Consider the following 21,662-nt stretch of genomic DNA (forward strand, 5'->3'; position numbering starts at 1 on the left):
AGGTCGTCTACTAACTCTCTCATACTGCATTAAAAACGTGATTTTTTCCCCTTAAGTTGTTACTATTATCATTTTGCATGTAGAGAGTTTTAAGCTTTTCACCAATTCAGAAGTTCCATCCATAGAATTAGGTTGATTGGACCGATAAACTGATAGCCTGAAGCATATACCGGTCTGCATCTATAATTAGATCACTTCAGCACATGATCAATCAAAATCGATTGTTTGTGACCATTCAACTTAGACAAGTCCATTAAAAATAAAAAGACGAGTCTGGGTTTAGGCTTAAGTATGATTTAAGTCATCCCAGTAGCCTTCCGTGGGAATCTTAAGCGTGTTTTGTGTGTTCCCAATGGAGTTGTATGGCAAATCACGCATGTTTTGTGTGTTCCCAATGGAGTTGGTATGGCGAATCACCTACAGAGCCGTAGATTGGTCACTCAGTTTTTAGTGAAATGCCAAAATCCGAGCACAATGGTGACTACTTTTACGCAACTTCTCTACCACACCCTCATTTAATTCAAAAATTTACAAAAGCAAGGTGGGATAGAGAAAGAGATGAATAAAGAATGGAATATAACTACACCTGCTCAACTTTGACTGTTCCTAATTTATCCTGCCCCTCCCCACCTTTTTTTTTTTTTTTTTTTTTTTTTACAAAATTACCTCTGTATACGTATATTGATCCTGCTCAGTGAGAAAAATGTACCCCCAAATCTTCTTTCCAAGCAACAAATCTGAAAGCTGCAGCAGAATCGATCCAAAATTGGATATATCCTCGTGCATTACTGCTCACGGTATTTCAAAGTCCTCCGAGCAGAACTCATCTTCCCAACCGAGCATCCTGAGTTAGCAAGTCAGCTTTTACCTCATATGTACATCCAAACGATTTGGCAACAGCACAGCGACCTCAGTCACCTGTCCCCAGATCCCATATGACCCAGTAAAACCCACAAACTGGCTCTCTGATCATATCTACTATGCATACAACAAATGGGCCACTGCTGCCCCATATCAAAATTGGTCTGGAATGAATTCCTCAGGAAATGAAAAGGTCAAGCATCCCAAGATTAAGCCTCTGGTTCCTTCCTCTTCTTGTTAGACCTCCTGGTGACCTTGGATTTCTCTGCTAATTCCAAGCTTGGAAGTGGCTTTGGATCTGGTATGCTGCTTGGTTCCAAATTTTCAGTTGAATCTAAACAGGATGAGATCTTCTCGTACATGATAGCTGCATCAAGGGAGAATATACGAAGGGCAAGGGAAGAGAGAGTAGAAGTTTTGGCAGCAGCTGAGAGTGAAGACCAATACCACCAATCATTCCTCAAGTATTCTGTCCTAATCATGTCCTCCAATACAATTGTCGCTTGAACCATCTGAAACAACCAAGGAAGTTTAACTTTGCAACTACATCAAAAATGTATTAAATATGCAACAATTATTAAATTGTAAATTGTAGAGATCAAATACAAGTTAAGTTCACTTAAAATTTTAAACTCCTTTCATTGCATAATATCTAATATTTCAATTTAGAGAGAGAGAGAGAGAGAGTTAATGGCGAACAAACGACAAACAAACTGACAAGTTAAACAGAGTAGTGAGACTATGCATTCACTTTCACTACATTCATTTATACCAAAGATTTGGATAATTTCATAGGAAGGCAAACTTTGTCCGTGTAGTCCACACAATGATTATCTTTCAGATGAATGCACAAGTGCACATGCACAAGCATCCCCTAAAATAAATTCAGAGCCAAAAGGCTGGTCGCCATAACATGCTCTCCTGGGCAGCAAAAGCATTAGCCTGTATGCCAGGTAGTAAGAACACAAGACCTAATGCATTCCACAAGGTATAAAGAATTGATAACAGCAGACTATATACTCAAAAACAAGCCAGGTTGATACTCTTACAAATACTAAATTTAGTCCAAAGTTCTCTACAATGTAGATCATTTTGAAATGCACTAGAAAAAAATTGTGATAAACCAATTTACCCTGAACACAAAACAAAGGGGGATAGGCTTAAACTTCTGTAAGTACACTAATTATAAATAAAAGGATTCTGTAAAGTTTTCTTTTGAAGTTGCTTTTCAAAATGGTAAATAAGGGGGAAAAAAACAAAAATCTTGGAATTGCTATAATATGTCTTGGATCAGAAATATCAGGTCCTAGTTCACTAAGGTATTGTGAATCAAAGAAACTCCAATCTATTCCTGCCCCAAAGTACTCATTAAGGACATAATAAACAGCGTAGATGGACTAACAATGATTAAAGCACTTTAAATGTGGTTTGCTAGTGATATGTCAAACTGCTCCAATACCAAGAGACGAGACTAACCAACCCCAAGGGAATGATCTAAGGTCTCTTGATCCACGAGAATCTGGATTCAAGCCACCTTAGGACCACCCCTAAGGCATTCCTCTCTGTAATTATGATTTGTGTGTAGGAACCAGCACCCGCGGGGGGGGGGGGGGGGAACCCCAAGGGAATGATCTAAGGTCTCTTGATCCACGAGAATCTGGATTCAAGCCACCTTAGGACCACCCCTAAGGCATTCCTCTCTGTAATTATGATTTGTGTGTAGGAACCAGCACCGGGGGAGGGGGGGGGGGGGTGTGTGGGAAAACTAGTTAGATGCTCAGAGAGACAAGACTGACCTCATATATTGTCCCTGCAGATTTGACAAAAGCACGCCATGCCCATCTCCTTTCCACATGCGACTTTGATGGTCTAAGAGCTTCTTCAGGGAGGGCAGCATCCATATCTAGTAAGTTGATCTTGAGTCGCCTTGAAATCTGTGAAACTTTACCTACTAATGGCCTCAAGGAAGACACGGGCACCACACAACAGCGACCAACACCCGTCTCTAAAGAATGGCCATCTAAAGAGGATATTTTTTCTCTTTTCTCTACCCGTCCTAAAGCTGCCTTGTTGGTTTTCAGTACTTTTTGACTGACTTCATTTGCTGATCTTCTGGGAGAATTATCACATCTACCATCATGGCCAGCATTAGTTATGCTAGTATTTCCTTCTGAAACAGGTCTTTCGATAGCCTTGGACCCATCACCTGCAAGACCTACATCTTCCTGAGGAATTAAGACTACTGTAGAATCACCAAGATAAGGAGATGTGGATGGGACAAGAGATGGGATTCCATTTGAACAAAGAAGTCCAATCTCCTGTACCAACTCCTTGTTCGAATCCTTTGTCACAAACTTGGAACTGATCTCATCAAAGTCATATGGGCATACTAATCCTTCATTCTGATATTTAATCAGCCTTGAGCTAGGCTGAGAACGTCCACCTTTTGAAGTTTCAACACCATCCATTTCTCCTGTGTACTCCTCCCGAACGACTTCACATTTTGGATTCCCTTTGCCTTTCTTTACATCAGTTATTTCCTTACCCTTCTCAAAGGCTGGTGCACCAAAACTGCACCTACCATCATTGTGCCCCTCAAGTTCCACATCAGTGGAAAAGGATCTGTGGCAAGAGTGGCAATGGTGTCTAGATGGCCAAATGAGTTCTAAGCAATCGCATCTGTACATCTTCTCATCATTGACTACTCTTACCTTTTTCCCCCGCTTCTTCAAGATGTCAATTGTTTCCAATTCAAAGCAGGGACCATACTTCTCCTCAAGCAATGTGGCTGCCTTTGAAACAAGACAATTAGAAGATCCAGCTAGCTCACTATTTCTGCTCAATGGCAGAACTGCCTGGTGCTCATCCTGACCTTCATTTTCATTTTGAAAAGAGTCTTGAAATCTCAGCTTTTGCCACTGCAAAATGGACTCTTTCAATTCTCTCCCCTTTGGGTCATTAGTCTTCAACCAACTGGTCAGTTCATGAATTTCTGCATCAGTTTCATAACAAAACCATGATGAACAAAGGGCCATAGCATCATTCAGTTCAGATAGAAAAGGACAGGAAGCTTTTGACCCCTCATGATTATCTATGCCAGATAAAGCAGAATTCTGCAGAACAGAAAACTTGTCAGCAGCAGCTCCATGATACATCATCTTCCTCCCACGCTGCATAGCTCTCCCACAAACAATAAACCGCGGATGTCCACCCGGTGTGACAGAAGCCCAATAAAATCGACCCACAGAATCACTTCCCAAAAACTCCCTCCTCACAGAAAGCCTTAAAAGCTGCGACTCCACAGAAGTAATTGAGTCCTGCAGAAGCACAATGTCATTCTTCATGGAGTTCAACTCAAGATGATAGGCTTGTGACTCATTTGCACCAACAGGAGCATGCTGAGCTGCATGACTGCTCACCTTGGTAGGAGCACTATGTCCTTGCCGATCAGAAGGTGACAAAGAAATCTCCCTTCCCTTGTATTCTTGCAAGTTATCCTGGAAATGGATGTCTCCAGCAGAGCCATTAATTTCTTGGGACGGTGAATTTGATATGGGCAACCCATTTGGTCTACTGGATTTGTCAGTCTCTTGAGAAGCACTATGGGAGAAAAGGTTGCCAGCTACTTTGCTGTCATCCACCACACCATTGACATCTTTTAAATGACCTTCAGTATCTATGTGATTCATAATTTGAATGTTAATCTCTGAACCAGTGACAACAGGTGGGTGTTTATCGACACCATTAAGCCCAGATTCATCTTGATCACCCTCTGGATGTGGCAGTTCATTAGAGAAGACACCAAAATGGTTAGGAGCATGGGTTGAAATTTGCGTCCGTCCCAAACAATTTCCCAGGTTTGTAAGTGTATTAGCAACACCTTCCTTTACATTAACTTCCCCAACACCATTAAGCATACTTGTATCAACCTTTGCAGCCCGTGCAGTTAAGTTTTCTTCCTTGGCCTTAAGATTCTTCAATTCAACAGATAAAGAACGCAATTTCTGCTGCAATTCAGCTGATGACTCGGTGCACTGCTCAAGGTGCTGATGGATAAGAGCTGAGTTAAGCAACTCATCACATAAAAATTTGAGCAAGAATGTTCTCTGCAATTTCAATAAAAGGGAACATCATTTTTTTTTATCATTAAAGGAACGTAATAACCAAAGTGAGAAAAAGAAACAGAGACTCTAAAACATATTTTAAAAATATGTATAGCACATACAAGTTGTGTCCATATTTCGTCATCATAGCAAAAATTGTTGGTGTATGCATGTAAAATGATTCCTCAAACAATATGTACAAGATACTTTTACTCTCACAGTAAGAACAAAATAAGAAAATACATTTACCAGGTTATCAATGACAAAGTAATAGACAAGACATATAGAAATAGAGCATAACGCACATACAGGCTTCAGGTCTAACTACAAGGGTCCATGTCTGGATCTCTAAAATCAGGTTAAAACGCTGTATCATGATTTTGTCTAAAAAGTACAGCTAGTTCAGAAACGATTTGCGCTTATGCTGTATCATAAGGCACACAGGACAGTTAATCTTGAACAGCACCATTCAGGCTGCTAAAGATTAGCAAGGTAAAAATGGACATTAATTACCACTAAAAAGGGTATAACAAGTTTTTCCATGCCAAGTTCCCTTGACACTGTTCTCAGTCCTGAACACAAGTTTTCCAATCTCCCAACACACATAATCAGCTAGTATATATAACTTGAATTTACGGGATTGCATGCCTACATGCACAAAAGAGCGCCTAAAGATCGCAAGGTACTATTCAGACTAACTAATGATGTTAAGCCCACCGATTCAGACTACCTAGAGAAGTAAGCCCAACCATTCAGACTACCTAAAGAAGTATGCCCAAGAATTCAGTTGATAACCATATCAATTGAGTCCACATTATTTTATCTCCTACTTTCACCACTACAAAATCCTGAATTCAGAAGCAATTCAACAATACATCCAAACTATACCTGTCCAATGATTACACAGAAGAAGACTCCAATCACCCTTATTTTCGTCTATATCAATTTTTTTGTGTGGATAATTAGCAGATGTTGTGAATGTGACCTCTTAAATATATATAAGCAGACCAGTTTTATTAAGAAAGTGGAAGCAGTTTAAACACACAATATGTGTACCAAACTACACCTTAAGGATTGCAAACTAAAATCAAAGGGCCAATAAAACTGTGTATGTGAGTTTTTTTTTCTTGGATTGGTAAATAAAAACTTTGTTGAAAATATGAGAAAAAAAAAGAAGTAGATTCCTTGGTACACAGGAAGTGTAAAAGGAAAGCAAAAGTCTACCAAAAATTACATAAATCTACAAAATCTAAAACAGAGGGTATGTCAAGACCACTCAAAGCAGTCCTCCATTCAAATAAAGCAAGAAGGAAAATGCGCTTCAACTCAATGATAGAACGCTCCTCCCCATTGAAGATTCTGGTGTTCCGTTCTCGCCACATGTTCCACATAATAAACTGCAGAATCACACCCCAAACAGATGCCTTCCTATGTCGCCCAACACCTCTAAGCCCTCATTTGAGAGGAGGGAATGGAATGGAATGAAATAAATAATTTTAGAATATTTTTCTCTTTCCTTGTTTGGGAGTTTTAATGGAGGGAATGGAAAGTCCATTCCCTTGTTTGGGAGTTTAATTGGGAAGGAATGGAATGGAAGAGAGGGAACACTCATTCCTCTCTATTCCCTTAAAACCTCAAATTTTCATTCCCCCAAAATTGGCAGGAATGAGAGAGAATGAAGTTAGATTTAATGAATTTTTTACTAAAACTCCCAAAATACCCTATATATTCAACCCTTTTATTTTAAAATAAGAGTCTAATAATAATATTGTCATAAAATGATTCCATTCTATTCCATTCTCTCTATGTTACTCTCAAACAAGATTACTTACATTCCATTCATTTTCATTCTTTTCTATTCCTTTATTTCAAAACTTCCAATCAAGGTTACTTTTTTTTTTATAAACAAGATAGAATTTTTACTCTAGCCTAATCTAAGTATATATGTGAGTGAAGCTCCCTCCTAGAGACTTGAACCCTGATCCTTGCCTCCCACACCCCACAAGCACATACTTGTGGAGTCAAGGTTACTTAATTTCATTTCATTCCATTCTTTTCCATTCATTTCCCTTGCTTAAATACATTATCTTCCATTCCTTTATCATCATTCCATTACATTCCCTTATGAACTCCCAAACGAAGCCTAAGCCAACAAGAAAGCAACTCAACCATCACCATGTCCAAGAAATACCAAACAAGCAACAAAAAGAAGTTTATTGCCAGACATTGTACTGTCTGAGAAAGACATTGTAATGTTTGAGAAAGACATTATAATTTGTTCTCATTTTACAAACACAAACAAGTAGACATTATAATTTGTTCTCATTTTACAAACACAAACAAGTCAAGCTTTAGCCTGTAGTTTTATAAGAAAAACTTCAAAATGTAGTATTTATTATCTATTTGCATGCTGGAACCTCAATGTCAAATATACCAGCAGTTCTTAATTTCTCCATTACACAGAAGTATACAATAAGTTACAAGGATACAGACAAAATGAAAACAAGATAAGAATATGCAAACAAATCCAACCCAAACAAAAGCAGAGGAAAGGTTTAAAGCCACCAAAAAAGAGGGGGAGGAGGAGGAGAAGGGGGGGGGGGTGAACGAGGGAGAGAGAAATAAATCCACAGATGAAGGAAAACAGACAGTGCATCATAATATCAATGCTGCAATGGCATGGCTATATAGTGCCAATGTGCCATTTATCCATTGAAATTGCACAAAACAATAACTACCACACACAAAAATTATTTCCAAGTTGAATTAAATTACCGGGGATTAAAACAAATAAACAATAAACTGCTTATTAAAGGCCAAAATAACATCAGCTGATGCAAACTTCCACAGAACACAATCAATATCAGCACAGCTAGCAAGGCAATATTTAAGTATAGTTCCACGGACAAACCTCGCCTACACTGAACTCCCAGTACTCTTTCTCTTCCATTACAGATGATAATTGTGTAAGTGCCTCCAAGTAAACACGGGTAACTTCTCCCTGATACTTTTTACTCTGGCGTCGGCAAATGACCTGGATGTGTTCTGAGGCATCTTGAACCATGCGTTTACCAGCACAAGTAGGGCAATACCAGTTTCCTTCAGGAATCCTTGCAAGTGGAGGATCCAAGCAATAAGTATGATACTCAGCATCACAAGTATCACATAGTAGAACACTGTCATCATCTCTATCAATGCCACATACTCTGCAAACTTCCTCATCCCAAGGGGCTTTGGGAATCTCATTTGTGGAAGCAAGAAACTCGTCAATTTCCTTCCTTGTTTCAGTACTAAATCTTTCCAATTTAGTGTACTCCCCAAATTTCTGGACAACAGTAGCAACCTGCATCAAAAGAAAACAAACTCAACACTGGTGCTAAAATATTATGCAAAAGATGGTGTGGAAAAGAACGTGCATGAGAGAGAGAGAGCAATATCATTAATAGTATGGGAGGAGGAATCTTGCGAAGATTTTTTACTTAAAAGATTGCAGTTGTTATTTAGAGTATATGATTATCATACTATAGTCTTTCACATCTTAAGCTCTTAACTTTCTAAACCAATCACATAAATCAATCCAGAAAATCCACCATGGTCCCTTCCAAAATGCCAATGTTGACAATCTTGAAATTCCTTTTTTTAATCGGTAAGTTACACCCCCAATTAGTGGATCTTGAAAGATCTTGAAACCATAAACTCACCCTACATGGCTACATCCAATTAACATGGGAGGAGGAAGTACCAGTTGAGTTATAGCTCATTGGTGGCAACCTTGAACTTCATAGTTGCTTTTTTATGATGAATAAAATGTCACAGCAAGCATGTTCGGGAATTTTTTTATTTTTTTTTATAGGTAGATAATGAAGGAGGTAGAAACTTCATAGTAGCATTAATCATGGTATCTTTCAGATGGTGACTTTAGACAAAGTTCGGCAACAAAAAATATATGGTAATAATAAAATAAATACCAGATTAATTGCATAACCAAATTTTATTTTATGAAATTCTAAACAAGCTGAACTATATTCAATCTTCCACACAATTGAAAAGCTTAAGTCATGAATAACTGGTCAAATAGGCTGTTACATATATAAAAACACCAAGAGAATAAGAGAGACTACAAACCTCCTTTTCATACAATGATTCAAAGTTCTGAGATAATGTCTCAGCCAATTCAACCAAATCAGGCTGATCCCCATAAGCAGTGCGAATAGTATTCCATAACTGCAAGGTGAAAGTTTTCATTTATCACATTTGAAAGGTTAAATAAAATTGTGTCAGTGAAAACTGAAACCTGAATAACCACAATGATGAGAAATAAAATATTCCAGTCTTGTGTTAAGAAACATGTCAACCCTCATCTGCAGGACGTACATTTCATAACCATTATAGCCTGATATGTTTTTTTTTTTTTTTCTGAGGGGGGGGGGGGGAGGATCTGGCCTCTGAGGTCACATAATTGATCATATTCCAATTTGTCAATCCCACTCATATTTGCTATAAAAACACACTAAAGTTTAAATCACACTTTTGGCCACTCAAGATTGGGGTTGTTTTCATTTTAGTCCTTTACATTTCAAATTTTTCATTTTGGCCCTTCATGTTTGATTCCATTTTCATATTGGCCTTACCGTCCATTTTGTTAAGAATCTGACCAACCAGAGCCAGATAAGTAATGTCCATTAAGACATGTCACCCATACAACACCAAGTGTCACCTGATTACTAACAGATATGTACAGCATGGCCAATATGAAAACAGAACCAAACATAATAGGCCGGAATGAAAATTTGAAACCTTAGGGGCCAAAAGCGTACTTTAGTTATTGAAATAGGTACATTAAGAAATTTATCAACCTCCACACGTTTAAGGAACTTCATGGACAGAACCTTTTTTTAAAGACTTAAGGGAAAGAACATTGTGAGGAAAAACCAGAGGCAAAACAGTTAGGCCAAGCAAAAACTTTTGCTAGAAAACAGACCTCCCGAATGTCCTCAAGAAACGCTTCATGAGATCCACCATAGGCCCCAGTTGCCAATCTCAGATCAATGGTCCTGAAGTCCAAAGGACGAGATACCATGGCAGGAGATCCAAGAAATCCCTCATCATCATTATCGCTTGAATTTACTGGTTTTCTCCCCAGCAGAGTGCAGAAAACTTTTGCATCATCTGCAGCAGCAGCATGACGTAACACAATACGGCACCGCTTCATGATGACGTCAGATATAGAGATAAAAGTCTTCTGTTTTGCCCCCTTCACAGATTTTTGTTGCACTTTGTCACCACATACATCAGCTAGCACTGAAAGAACAGCTTTCTGCATTCCATCAATCAGAGCATTCATTTCAGCATCAATCATGCTGCATTGTTTGTTATAAAAAATAAAATAAAATAAAAAAGACACTAAGCTTGACTAGTTACATGGTTGATCACAGCATTCATTTCAGCTTTCTGCAATGCAATGTTCATCTCAGATTTTTAATTACAAGGTTTGACCTTTGCAAGGTTGCATGGTTGATCTTTCTACTTACATTTTTTTTCTAGTAGGTTAATAGATCAGACCAAAATAAACACCTTGAAAGCTTATGTAACATAAAACAATAAAATAAGAAATCAAATTCTAAATATTTATGGGTATACAAAACAAATTCTGCGTGGTTTTCTAGACTTCTTAATAAAAATTTATTTACTTATCAAAAGAAAATGAAGCAGAGCAAATTCTGCTAATATGTTCAATCACATATTCAAGATTCCTTTTTCACAGCAGGACAATCATATGACCCATTGCACCCAGCCTCCAACCCGAAGTCAGTCAATTTATAGTAAGTTGTATTAAGCAGAGCAAATGGATTAAGCTTGAGTCAGCTTTGTAGATTAGCATAGGTTTTGACACTGCTACTTACAAGGAACATTCAATTGAACAAAGAGAGAAAACACATGATCATTGCTTTGACATTCCTGAACAGGATGAGAAACAACTAATCAAACCTATATTTCAAAAAAAGAATAACAACAATAAAGATACCTTATAGGTGGTAAATACTTTTTAGGACCCAGGGAGGAAGAGAACAACGTATGGATAGTACTAAAAAATTGTTAATTTAATTAAATTGAACTCATGACTACAACATGAACTCAAGGATACCTATGTATAATCCATCAGATTGTCGTAAAAAGGAAGAAAATAGCAGTTACAGGTTAAAGGCATCTAGAATTTGCAGGTTTCGTTAAATTCTTAAGATATAATGGTCAAATGATGCTACACTATTCAATCCTCTTGCAGAGCCTTGCATGTCTCAAGATGCGACAATTCAAATTCTGCATTAAAGATTTAGTGCTTTTGTTTAATCATTTAAAGAAAATAATTATTAAATTTTTGCTAACATGAATTATTGTTTTAACTTAACTTCAGGTAAAGAAAATGGACAGATATGAAATAAAAATTTAAAAAACAAGAGGTGATAGGATACAATATGTAACATACATGTTGCTTAGGGTTTTAATATCTACAAAGATTTCACTAAAGAAAGTAGAGGAAACAAGTTATTGCAAATAGCACCTTTGTAGGTCCTGATGCATTGCCCTTGTACACTTCCCTACTGATTGAATGTTCCAATATCTTCTTTGCCCACTCCGGTGGACCTTTATCCAAAGCTTCATAAACACACTTTCTAATCCTTGTTCCCACATTTGTGGGTAGTTTTCTAACAGGTTCCAGCACCTTTGCCCACTCAGGTATATTATCACCATTCACACAATTCTTCTCGGAAGCACCAGTTGCATTTGCATCAGAACCTTCATCTTCTATGGCAAGAACATCATTTTCTCTGTTCAAAGAACCAAAAATTTGCTTTGTAGCCTCTGCAAGCAACTGAAGGTTAAAGAAGAAAAGCAATTAGCATGCATCCTATTTTTTCTTTTCCGTTTTTCAACTGCACCATGAGTTATAGCAACTACAGACACTGGAAAATATATGTACTTTGTATAAATCAGAGATCTGGACCAAATTTTTTTTATATAACTAAAATTAAAGGGGGAAAATATCACACAGCAGTGAAGCCATTGTAGTATATCAGGAAAGTCAAGTAACTAAAAGGCAAAACAAAATCATTTTCTTGAATCACAAATCCAAGAATCAAAGGAACAAATATTGGAATTAGATAATGCAGCAGAGAAAGCACAACTAATAAAAAAAATGTGAGGCACATATCATGGAACCAAGAAACATACACATGAAAATCTAGAGATTGAAAAAATAAAAAAATAAAAAAAAAAGTCAAACATGTTCCCCTTTTTTGATATCAATAAACTTTTTACATATCAAAAATAAAAATAAAAACAAGTCAAACAACTGACATAACGTGCATTTAGCTATTACCTTTTATACTCACAATTTTTCAAAGACAGCCATAACAATAGGAAACTTTTATGTAGTGTCAATGTACAGATCATATAAGAAGAGTTACACACAACAAATCCCACAATGACACAGGCAAGTTCACTATGGATCACACAAAAAGTCCATGAAAAGCTCAACATGCTCTCCAATAATCTCTTTCATTCCTTTAGAAGCCACAGAAACAATTTTGCAATTTCTGTATGGCAACAAGAACAAAACTAAACCACATGAAAAGAATGCAAATTATTTGAAACCATGATGATCACAATAAAGGGCACAAGGTTCAAAGTCAGAATAACAAATTTTAGCTACAAAATTGGTTATAACCTAAGGCTACAACCTTACGCAATATTTTTATTGGAGGTGAATTTTGACAAATCCACCATTTGATTACATCTTCTTTTTATATTCTCCATGCTTGCAAACTTTCTTGAAAATTAAATATCAATAGCTACGTCATCAATAAATTGTTTAAATTGCAAGTTTTTGTAGTTTAAAATGCATAAAATATAAGTTTATTTTAGGACAAAGTTTAGCTATAAAATTGGTTGTAACTTAATACTACAAACTCACACAATAAAATAAATATTACTACATATTTTTAGAAATCTAATCGTTAAATTGCATGTTCGTTACTCTCTTAATACACAAGTCAAATTTTGTGTCAATTGAATATTATTTACTATATGATCTATAAGCTTATATTTATGCATAATTTTAAATTATAAAAACTTGCAATTTAAAAAATTTATTGATTACATAGCTAGTGATCTTTAATTTTCTTGAAATTTTTGCAAGCACAATAGATATAAGAAAAAGATGTAATCCAATGGTGGATTTGTCAAAATTGGTTGTAACCTTAGGCTACAACCAATTTTGAGCTAAACTTTGTCCTTTATTTTATTAAGGTTGTAGTCTTAGGCTACAACCAATTTTGTAGTTAAACTGTCATTTTTTATATGTCCCTGCATGAAATATTAAAGGCAATTGTTCTCAACATTTTACTTCAAAGATGTGAACCAAACAAAATGATTTTTTTTTTTTTGGGTGGATAAGTACCAATCAAAATGATGTTGAAGCACGTCTAAATCATTGAATTAGGAAGGTTCAGTAAATAATGGCCATAAAAAAGTAAGAGACTTACAAGGGCATCAGCTTCCATTCCAGCCACTCCAGTAAGTGAGCCACAAAGCACCCCACCATCACCTTTCAAACAGCGAAAGACCTTACCACTTTCACGAGCAGTAATCTCTGCAGAGTCAAGATTACCATCCATGGATAAGACGGCCAAGATGTATCTTCGAGCTAATTCTGGCCAAGTTAGTTCATTAATAGGTAGCATATTGATCTTAGTTATTTTCGCAGGAATACCGGTATCCACATCTTTCTTCCTCCCCCGTTTTGATTTTGACTCTCCAGAATCAAAATTTGGATCAACTAGTGCAGCAACCTTGGTTTGCAGCTCACCTATCAGCACTCTTAGCAGAGATTTATGAGCCTTAGTCAAGGCTACACCAGAGCTTCTACTGTAAGTAAGAGATGCAAGTTTAGCTTGAGCTGCCTCCTTCGTCGCCCCTGTTTCCATTTGTATAAACACATGCAGATTTTCTGTATCTAGTGAAGGAGTAGATTTAGAGCTTGGGGATAAGATTGATCCCCCAGTACCATCAATTCTATGTGACTGTACACCACGACTCCCCTGGGTCTCCTTTTCAAATTTCTCTAGAAGATTTGTGCCATCTGACCATGGATTGATGAGTTCTTCTTCAAGTTCCTCCAATGACAAAGGTTCTTTCAGACTCAAAATTTCATGAAAACGCCACAGTAACTCCCAAGCCTAGAAAGATAACAGAAAACCGGTAAGACCTCAGATAGTAGCTATTGAATCATATGCCACAAAGTACAATTATGATAATTAAATCTATCAACTGTGACACTTGCAAGAGTATGGACATACCTGATAAACATCACCAACAAGTTCAGGGGGAACCCTCGAGCACAAAGGCTTACCAGGAGGAGGACAGTCATAAATGACATGATTTTTGACCAACCTGGCTTTTTTGGATCTCCTAAATAAACCATCCAATGCTTCTTCTTCAATGCAATGTAAAGCACCTTTCAATTTGACCATTAGGAGCCCATTTCCAACTGTTGGTGAAGCAGAATAATTACCTCTATTTATCAGAAATTCATAGCGTGAACAAGCTCGCACCCCAGGAAGCTGTTCTATGATTTCCTGCACAAATTCCGCGTCTAAACCAAATCTATCCTGCTCCAACCATTTTTCCAATACGTTAAATGAAGTCTCCAGCTCATTGTCAGCCTGGAATACAGAGGGGATGCTGAGGGAAGCCTGTGAACTGCAGAATTTAGATAACAATGTCCAATTCACTTGGCATTTATCAGATGCAATGTAACTATTAGGTATGCCTATTTCATTTTCAACATGCTTGCAGAAGAACTTTAAAGTGCCTTTCCGTTTACAGACTTCAGAACAAGCAGTAATGAATTTTTTAGCCACCTTTCTCCATGCAGAAGATGACGAGCGATCTTCTACTAAAATCTCGCCAATTTCATCTCTCAAACCTAAATCGCCTAATGTCTGAACATTACAAGCTCCATTTGAACAACTCCGAAGACAGGACAAAATATCATTTTCTGAAGGCGGGCAGGGGTCTGCAAGAATAGTCTGAATTCCACTATCATTATCACAATCCATACCATGGAAAGTAATATCATCGATTTCTTCATTAATTTGATCAACAAACTGCCCAAGGTTTTGCCTGCAGATGACAGTTACCCCATCTGGAATGGACAACACAGAGCATGAACACCTTCTGACCCTAAAAATAGGTCCAGAATCACCACCATCTGACACTTCACACATAAAAAGAGAACCAGTAATCTTATCGTGCCAACAGGATCTATATCCTACAGGCCAGATCTGGCTAACATCATGATATGAAGCCCTAGCATCAAGCTCTCCAAGTGAAAGAACAAAAAAATCTTCAAACTGCACAGGAAACCCATCCTGAAAATGTAGAAAATAAACGAAAATGAGGCAAGAAGAACTAGCTGAAAGTAATTACATCCAGTTTTTTAAAATCAAATAGCTTACATATCATTCTGTAAGCAGGGAAAGAAAACTTACTTTAGACTGCTGAGACCCAGAGTAAGCATTCTCTTCTGTCCCAGTTTCTGTAACTTTTACATTATTCCCAACAGTATTTGAACAGACTTCCATAGTCAGGCCATTTGATGAGAGCTCTTTATGATTATCACTTATCAAAATTTCCTTATTTTCAGCAAAACCATTAGCAATCGAAATTCTTGAAGACTTCCTTTTCCTTGATAGATGAGACCTTCCAGACATTGCCTGAGACCCCTCACTTCTTACTTCAGGTTCCAAAGTGTTGAAGTTAGGCTTCAGCCCAAGATAACAAGCAACTTCATACACTGAATCAAATATCTTCCCATCTGGAGCACAGTAAACAGCACACAGTTCACAATTGCCCATTGATCGTCTAAATTCCACGCGCCAACCTTCCTCCAGTACACCATGCCTTTCAGAAACAAAATCTCTAAGAGCTTTCAAAAAAATCTCGCTAGGATTCGGAGATGGTCGTCTAATAACTGTATTATTACTACTCTTACACCTTCCTAGTGGGAAACCCAAATCTACCTCCTCATATTTTCTATTAGTACTCTGTGAATGTTGCAATATATCTTCAAAACCCAATTTGACAGTGTGTGTCAAAACCCCAGAAGCTTTTTGAAATCCAAAGCCATTTCCCGCGTGCAAAAAGTTAGAGAGTGTCACTGGAGCACCAAATGGATTGCGACCAAAAGAATTATCACCTGGAGTGTGTTTTCTAAAACCAAAATAAATGTAACCAGTAACTACTTATGACAAGCTGCATTTCAAGGTATTTGCTAAATATATTAACAAACAAGTATGGATGAAATAAATCAAAAGAAAATTCAATAAGTTATGAAATAAGATAAACTCACTTACAAAGAAACAAAATGGCAGCTAAACCCTACAAGCTATTAAATGCTTTAGCAAGCACAAGAGTGACCTAAAAGCAGTAAGGAACAAGCTTATGTTCCAATGGATTCCACTAAGCTCGATTATCAATTTGCTTCAATGGTGAAGTTTGCAAATGACACTGACATAAGACCACAGTGATGAAGGACTCTTACGCTAGCTTGGAGATCGGTCTTCAGAGCCCAAAAGTAGGAAATATATGTGTGGTTACGTATAATGGCAGGAAAGACCAATTTGAGCTAAGAAGTCCGAATCTTGACAGGTTTAGGTTGTTGGAAAACAAGAATTTTTGTTGCATTAATTTATTTATTTATTATAAGTAACAATTCATCATAGAGCACAAAGGAGTGCAACCCATGTACATGGAAAGTATACAAGAGCACAACAACTATTGTCTAAAATTACAAAGATCTATCATCTCAAATATATTAGAAAATGTCAGCTATCATGATGCTGATAGCCACTCATTACTCATATAAGGACCTAATTAACATATATTTCACTTCTAAAACCAAGATTTCATAACCTTCGATAGACCAGGTGTTTCTTTCCTTCCAAATACAAAGTAATAGTGCCCTAAAATCCAGTTTGAATGAAATTTTTCACTAATAAGTGTTATTTTCTGAAATTATATCAACATTGGACATTATGAATTCGTTTGATGAATAGTCCATGAGTTACATTAACTCATGTATGTGATTTAGGTGTGTTAGAATGCCCTTTTGTAACACACCTAAATCACAATGCCCTTTTGACTCATAAACTTTAGTTCTTAGGCAGTGATGAAATTGGGTACTGCATCTGATTAGACAACATATCAATAATGATGGTCTATCTTGATCAAGGAAATGGAGTAAACCTCTTATTGATATGTTGATGTATTTAAATTACATTGAACAGGTTTGTTGTGGGTTATTATATTCTATAAATTACTGTCACTTGAATAATTAAACTTGTGACTGCTAAGAGCATTCACTCTCAATCTTGAGAACATGGTGCATTCAAACATAAAATGTAGGGTGTTTTATGTATCTAAAAGTGAAATCATGAATGGTAAAAATCTCAATATATTGGGTATACATTCCTTAAGATAAAATCCATAATCTCGACACCAGACCAGATATATCCCCTTTAGATAGATTTAATTGGAATTAATTATTCAAAGTATCAGGCCTGATCAAACTAATCAAGATATTAAATTAGGAACTCAAGGATTGAAGATATAGTGATAATAAACAACAGCGACAACAACAAAGCCTTGGTCCTAAATTTTTTAGGGTCGGCTTAGAAAATTTTGGGACTAAGGCTTTTTTGTTGTTGTTTATCATCACAAAATCTTCAATCCTTGAGTTCCTAATTTAATATATTGATAATAAAGTGACAATAAATTTTTTTTTTCCATTTCACTATGGATATTTCACGGATGGGTCAAATGCAATTTTAAGTAGTCAAGGGATATCAAATATAATTAACTGAATCCAACAGTGAAATTATTTTTTAAAGTGAGAAAAATATAATTAACGATAAGTTGGGCTACTTATGAGATAACATAACTCCAAAATCCACGGGAGCTAAGTTTTATTTTTCCTTTGGTTCCACCTAAGTTATGTACTTAAAACACCCATGGGATGGCCAACCAACACATTGATTGTGATAGGGGAAAAAACGAAATTTTGGTAAAAAGAACTCCCTAGAGTGTCAGCTAAAGCACATAAAAGAGAAAAATCTGCTCACATTTTTCTACATCTCGCTACAAGCATACATGGTTTCTAGGAGTTTCAACAAAGGAAGAGCTCACTCTCATGGCCAAACACAGTTATTGACGTGATCAAAGTGTTTCAAGATTTTTTATTGGGTTTCTTATTTGGAGCATCTAAACTGTGTGACTTTTTATCTAAATTTCAAGATTCGCGAAAAATGTTGATTTGTGCAAGACTAGAAATAGATATTGGTTTTTAGTCCGCAATGCTTGATATGTATGCGATATATATGCTTTTTCAACATACACCACATAAGGCAGGATTTTCTTTTGCGTCAACAGTTTATAGGGTTTTGGAATAGTTAGGCCTGGGCTGCGCTTTTCTTTTCTTTTCTTTTCTTTTCTTTTTTTCTTGGGGTCCGGGGGGAGGCAGGAAAATATTAGGGAATTTAAGGCTTCTAATGGTGCTAAGGGGAGGATAGCATTTCAAAATGAAATATGGACAAAAACTGCTTCTTTTGCACTTTGAATAATAACCTGATTTGCTCTATGCAATGTTCAGAAGTTGGTAATTTCATTCCTAAATAAATAAGAAAGTAACAAGTGGGTGATACAATTACAAGTTCTGAAATAAGGGGAGCCTACAAAGCAACATAGAAAAAATAATGCAGTAATTATAAACTATACCTCAGCAAGAACCAAGAACTTCTAAGCTTGCCTAAGAAACTATATGAAAGGCAGTTTCAGATTCCAGAGACTGCAATAGAGCCAAAAAAAAAAGGCTAACTATTTCAAGGGGATAAATTACAGTGGTGACATATTAGGTATTTGACTACCTCAAAATCTTGCATAGAACAAAAGGTAAAACAGGAAGTCTAAAAATAGCCACAAGACAAGCACCATAAAGGCAAATACCATTGCAAGGCCATGGGCCACTTCCAATAAATGGAATTTCTAGGAGTTGGATGCTAAACATGGTATCAACTGCTTGCCAACACGAGTTGTAGTCCACAAATATAACAAGCCCAGGTTTCAAACTAAGACCCCTAAAGCATCATTTTTGGCAATGATGTGTCTACCTCACAAAAATGCTGGCACGAAGCAACGCATGGCAGTTATGGGATGCCAAACCTTCATATTGGCGCCATATATTGGCCTACCGTAGACACACATTAGCCACAGGGGACTGTTAGATGCATCAACTGCTAGGCAAACACAGCATTGCCAAACCCCAAGTCCAAGTCAAACCACACCATAATAATACAGTACCAAACTTTGAAAAGTAGAGATTGCAAACTAACTAACCCTCTAAACCCATTGCCTAACACTAGGTTGTAAACTAGTAAACTACCAATATGAAGCAAAACCTAAAATTTTAGCCACTAAAAACACATATTTTAACTACTAACCAACAAAAAGTTACACCAATTTCACTCAATTCAATAACTACTAGAGCATGTATCAAAAAAATTACTACTAGAGCAATTCTCAAACTTCAAATGTAACAATTCTAACTTGAATGAATGAACTCGAGCGACCGCACTTACCTCGAACCCAATATCTCCAACGTGGCCTCACCGTCGGCATCAGCGTCGCTCGGCGGCGAAGAGTTGATGTCCAAAATCCGCTTGGACTTAACCCCAAGAGGCCAACGCTTGCTCTTCACACCGCTGCACTCGCACTCCGTACAAATCCACTCGTCGTGGCTCAAAACCTGGCGGCCGGCTCTCGCTCCGGCGCAGCCGATGTGGAAGCCGCGCTCGCAGCCATCGCAGACCACTACTTGGCCTTTAACCTCAGGCCCGCCGCACGCACCACAAGCGCCAGAGGAGCGGCGCGCGTGGTTGATATTGCCGGCGCCGGCGTCGTTCTCTGCACCGGGGAGTTCCGCAGGGCCACCTAGCGGCGGCGGAGGGTTGTCGTGGAAGTTCCGGACGACTTCGAAGGAATCGGGTAGGGTTTCGTGGAGCGAAGGCGAGGGGATCTCATTGAGATCGATTCCGAGGCCGAGTCCGATTCCGATACCGGACCGAGTCTCCTCCGCCGAGTGCCTAGACTCGTCCCTAACCCTGCTGAGTTCGTCGCTTGAATCGGTGAGTTCCATCATCCGAGTCTCGGCTCCGAGTTCCATGTCGGCGAGTCACGATGTGGCTCTCGTACCATTGCTCGCTTCGGCTTTCAAGATTCAGATATGATCAAATCCAACGGCTCAGATTATTTTAAGAGAGAGTTTTGTTTTTTTGGTTTTTGGGTTTGCTTTTGGTTTGCTTTTTTTTTTTGGGTTCGGAAGGGAAAGACGGAAATGGAAGGGTCGGTTTTGAACAGCGTGTGGGGTTTGGGTTTGGGTTTGGGTTTGGTGTGAAGAATGAAAAGAAATTGGATATGTGGGAAATAGGTGAGAGGAAAGTGTGGTGTGCGAGGTTGGGGGTTTTTTTTTTAATATATTTTGGGTACTCGCTCTGTGGGAGTGACACATGGGCAAAAGTGGAACCGGCTCTAACTTCTAACAGTTTCACACTCTCTTTTTTACGTGCTTTTGCCTCCAAGTTGGCAAGTACACACGTGGGAGAGGGAGACATGGTAGAAAAAAAACAAAGGACACATGGTTGCTTATGTGCCCACCATATGTGAATGTCAATAGGGCTGCTGCTTTGGTGGGTTTGAAGGATAACTATAGTTTGGTTGACCCCGAAGTTTCCACCTACCATTAGGTTTCAATTTCAAGGCTTAGTAAGTGAGTAAAGTTACACTCAAGATATTAGAGTATTTGTGGTTTATGTGATAGTCTAATAGTAATGACATGTTTATGGTTCGAACTCGACCTAAAATAGTATTAGGGTATTCTTTTGAGATAGATTATAACTCAGTTTTTTGTCTCATTGGTTTGCTTACATAGAAGAAAAATCTCATACTTTTTAGTTTTTTGAAATGAGAAAAAAAAATTGCTAGAGAGATGAAAATTGTTCTATCATTTAATAGTTGCAGTAGGAAATGAGAGAATTAAACCCTTGATGTCATGGACATACCAAAATGTGTCAATCAATTGAGTTACAAAACTCTTGGCTCAAGTTTCCTAAACTTACATTTGGTTGTTATAATTGGCGAGTTGTCTTTTAGTTAAGGATTATGAAATTTATTCAAGTTATAATTAGCTTTGAGCAGTTTAATGCTTTACTTTTTTACTATTATCAAATTTGACAACTTTTTTTTTTATACAAGATTGAAATTCTACTCTATCTTAATTTAAGTGTATATATGTGTGTGAAGCTCCTAAAGACTTGAATCCTGATTCTTACCCCCACACCCTACAAGCACTTATACTTGTAGAGTGACCATCGCACCAAGGGTGTGCGGTGGTAAATTTGACAACTTTTAATCTCATTTATTCATAAATTTATATGATATGGGTAACACAATTATTTCCACATTGCTACTTACTGTTTAACTAAGTATGTGGTGGAGAGGTTCTCAAAATATATATATATATATATATATATATATGTGTGTGTGTGTGTGTATGTGTGTGTGTGTGGTGGAGATTCCATAAATTAA

The 21,662-nt window shown here is 37.4% G+C and overlaps 1 protein-coding gene across 3 annotated transcripts; it reads right to left on the reverse strand.

The window, feature by feature from the left end:
- Window positions 1-485: 485 nt before the first annotated feature.
- Window positions 486-20,474, reverse strand: LOC142607633 (methyl-CpG-binding domain-containing protein 9). 3 transcript variants are annotated; one of them, XM_075779203.1, is made up of 11 exons: window positions 19,658-20,474; window positions 15,515-16,235; window positions 14,321-15,394; window positions 13,508-14,200; window positions 11,524-11,835; window positions 9,946-10,281; window positions 9,090-9,188; window positions 7,876-8,307; window positions 4,281-4,967; window positions 2,658-4,178; window positions 486-1,373 (listed from the first exon to the last, which is right to left on the reverse strand). In XM_075779203.1, the coding sequence occupies exons 1-11, from the start codon at window positions 20,239-20,241 to the stop codon at window positions 1,071-1,073; spliced, it is 6,762 nt and encodes a 2,253-aa protein (XP_075635318.1). In that variant the 5' UTR covers window positions 20,242-20,474; the 3' UTR covers window positions 486-1,070. The 3 variants fall into 3 exon arrangements, with proteins under 3 accessions (XP_075635318.1, XP_075635311.1, XP_075635326.1); XM_075779196.1 differs by having other exon boundaries at window positions 2,658-4,967; window positions 19,658-20,473; XM_075779211.1 differs by having other exon boundaries at window positions 2,658-4,967; window positions 15,515-16,182; window positions 19,658-19,834.
- Window positions 20,475-21,662: the final 1,188 nt, after the last annotated feature.

This window comes from Castanea sativa, chromosome 1 (genome assembly GCF_040712315.1).
Source record: "Castanea sativa cultivar Marrone di Chiusa Pesio chromosome 1, ASM4071231v1".
NCBI classification, from domain to species: domain Eukaryota; kingdom Viridiplantae; phylum Streptophyta; class Magnoliopsida; order Fagales; family Fagaceae; genus Castanea; species Castanea sativa.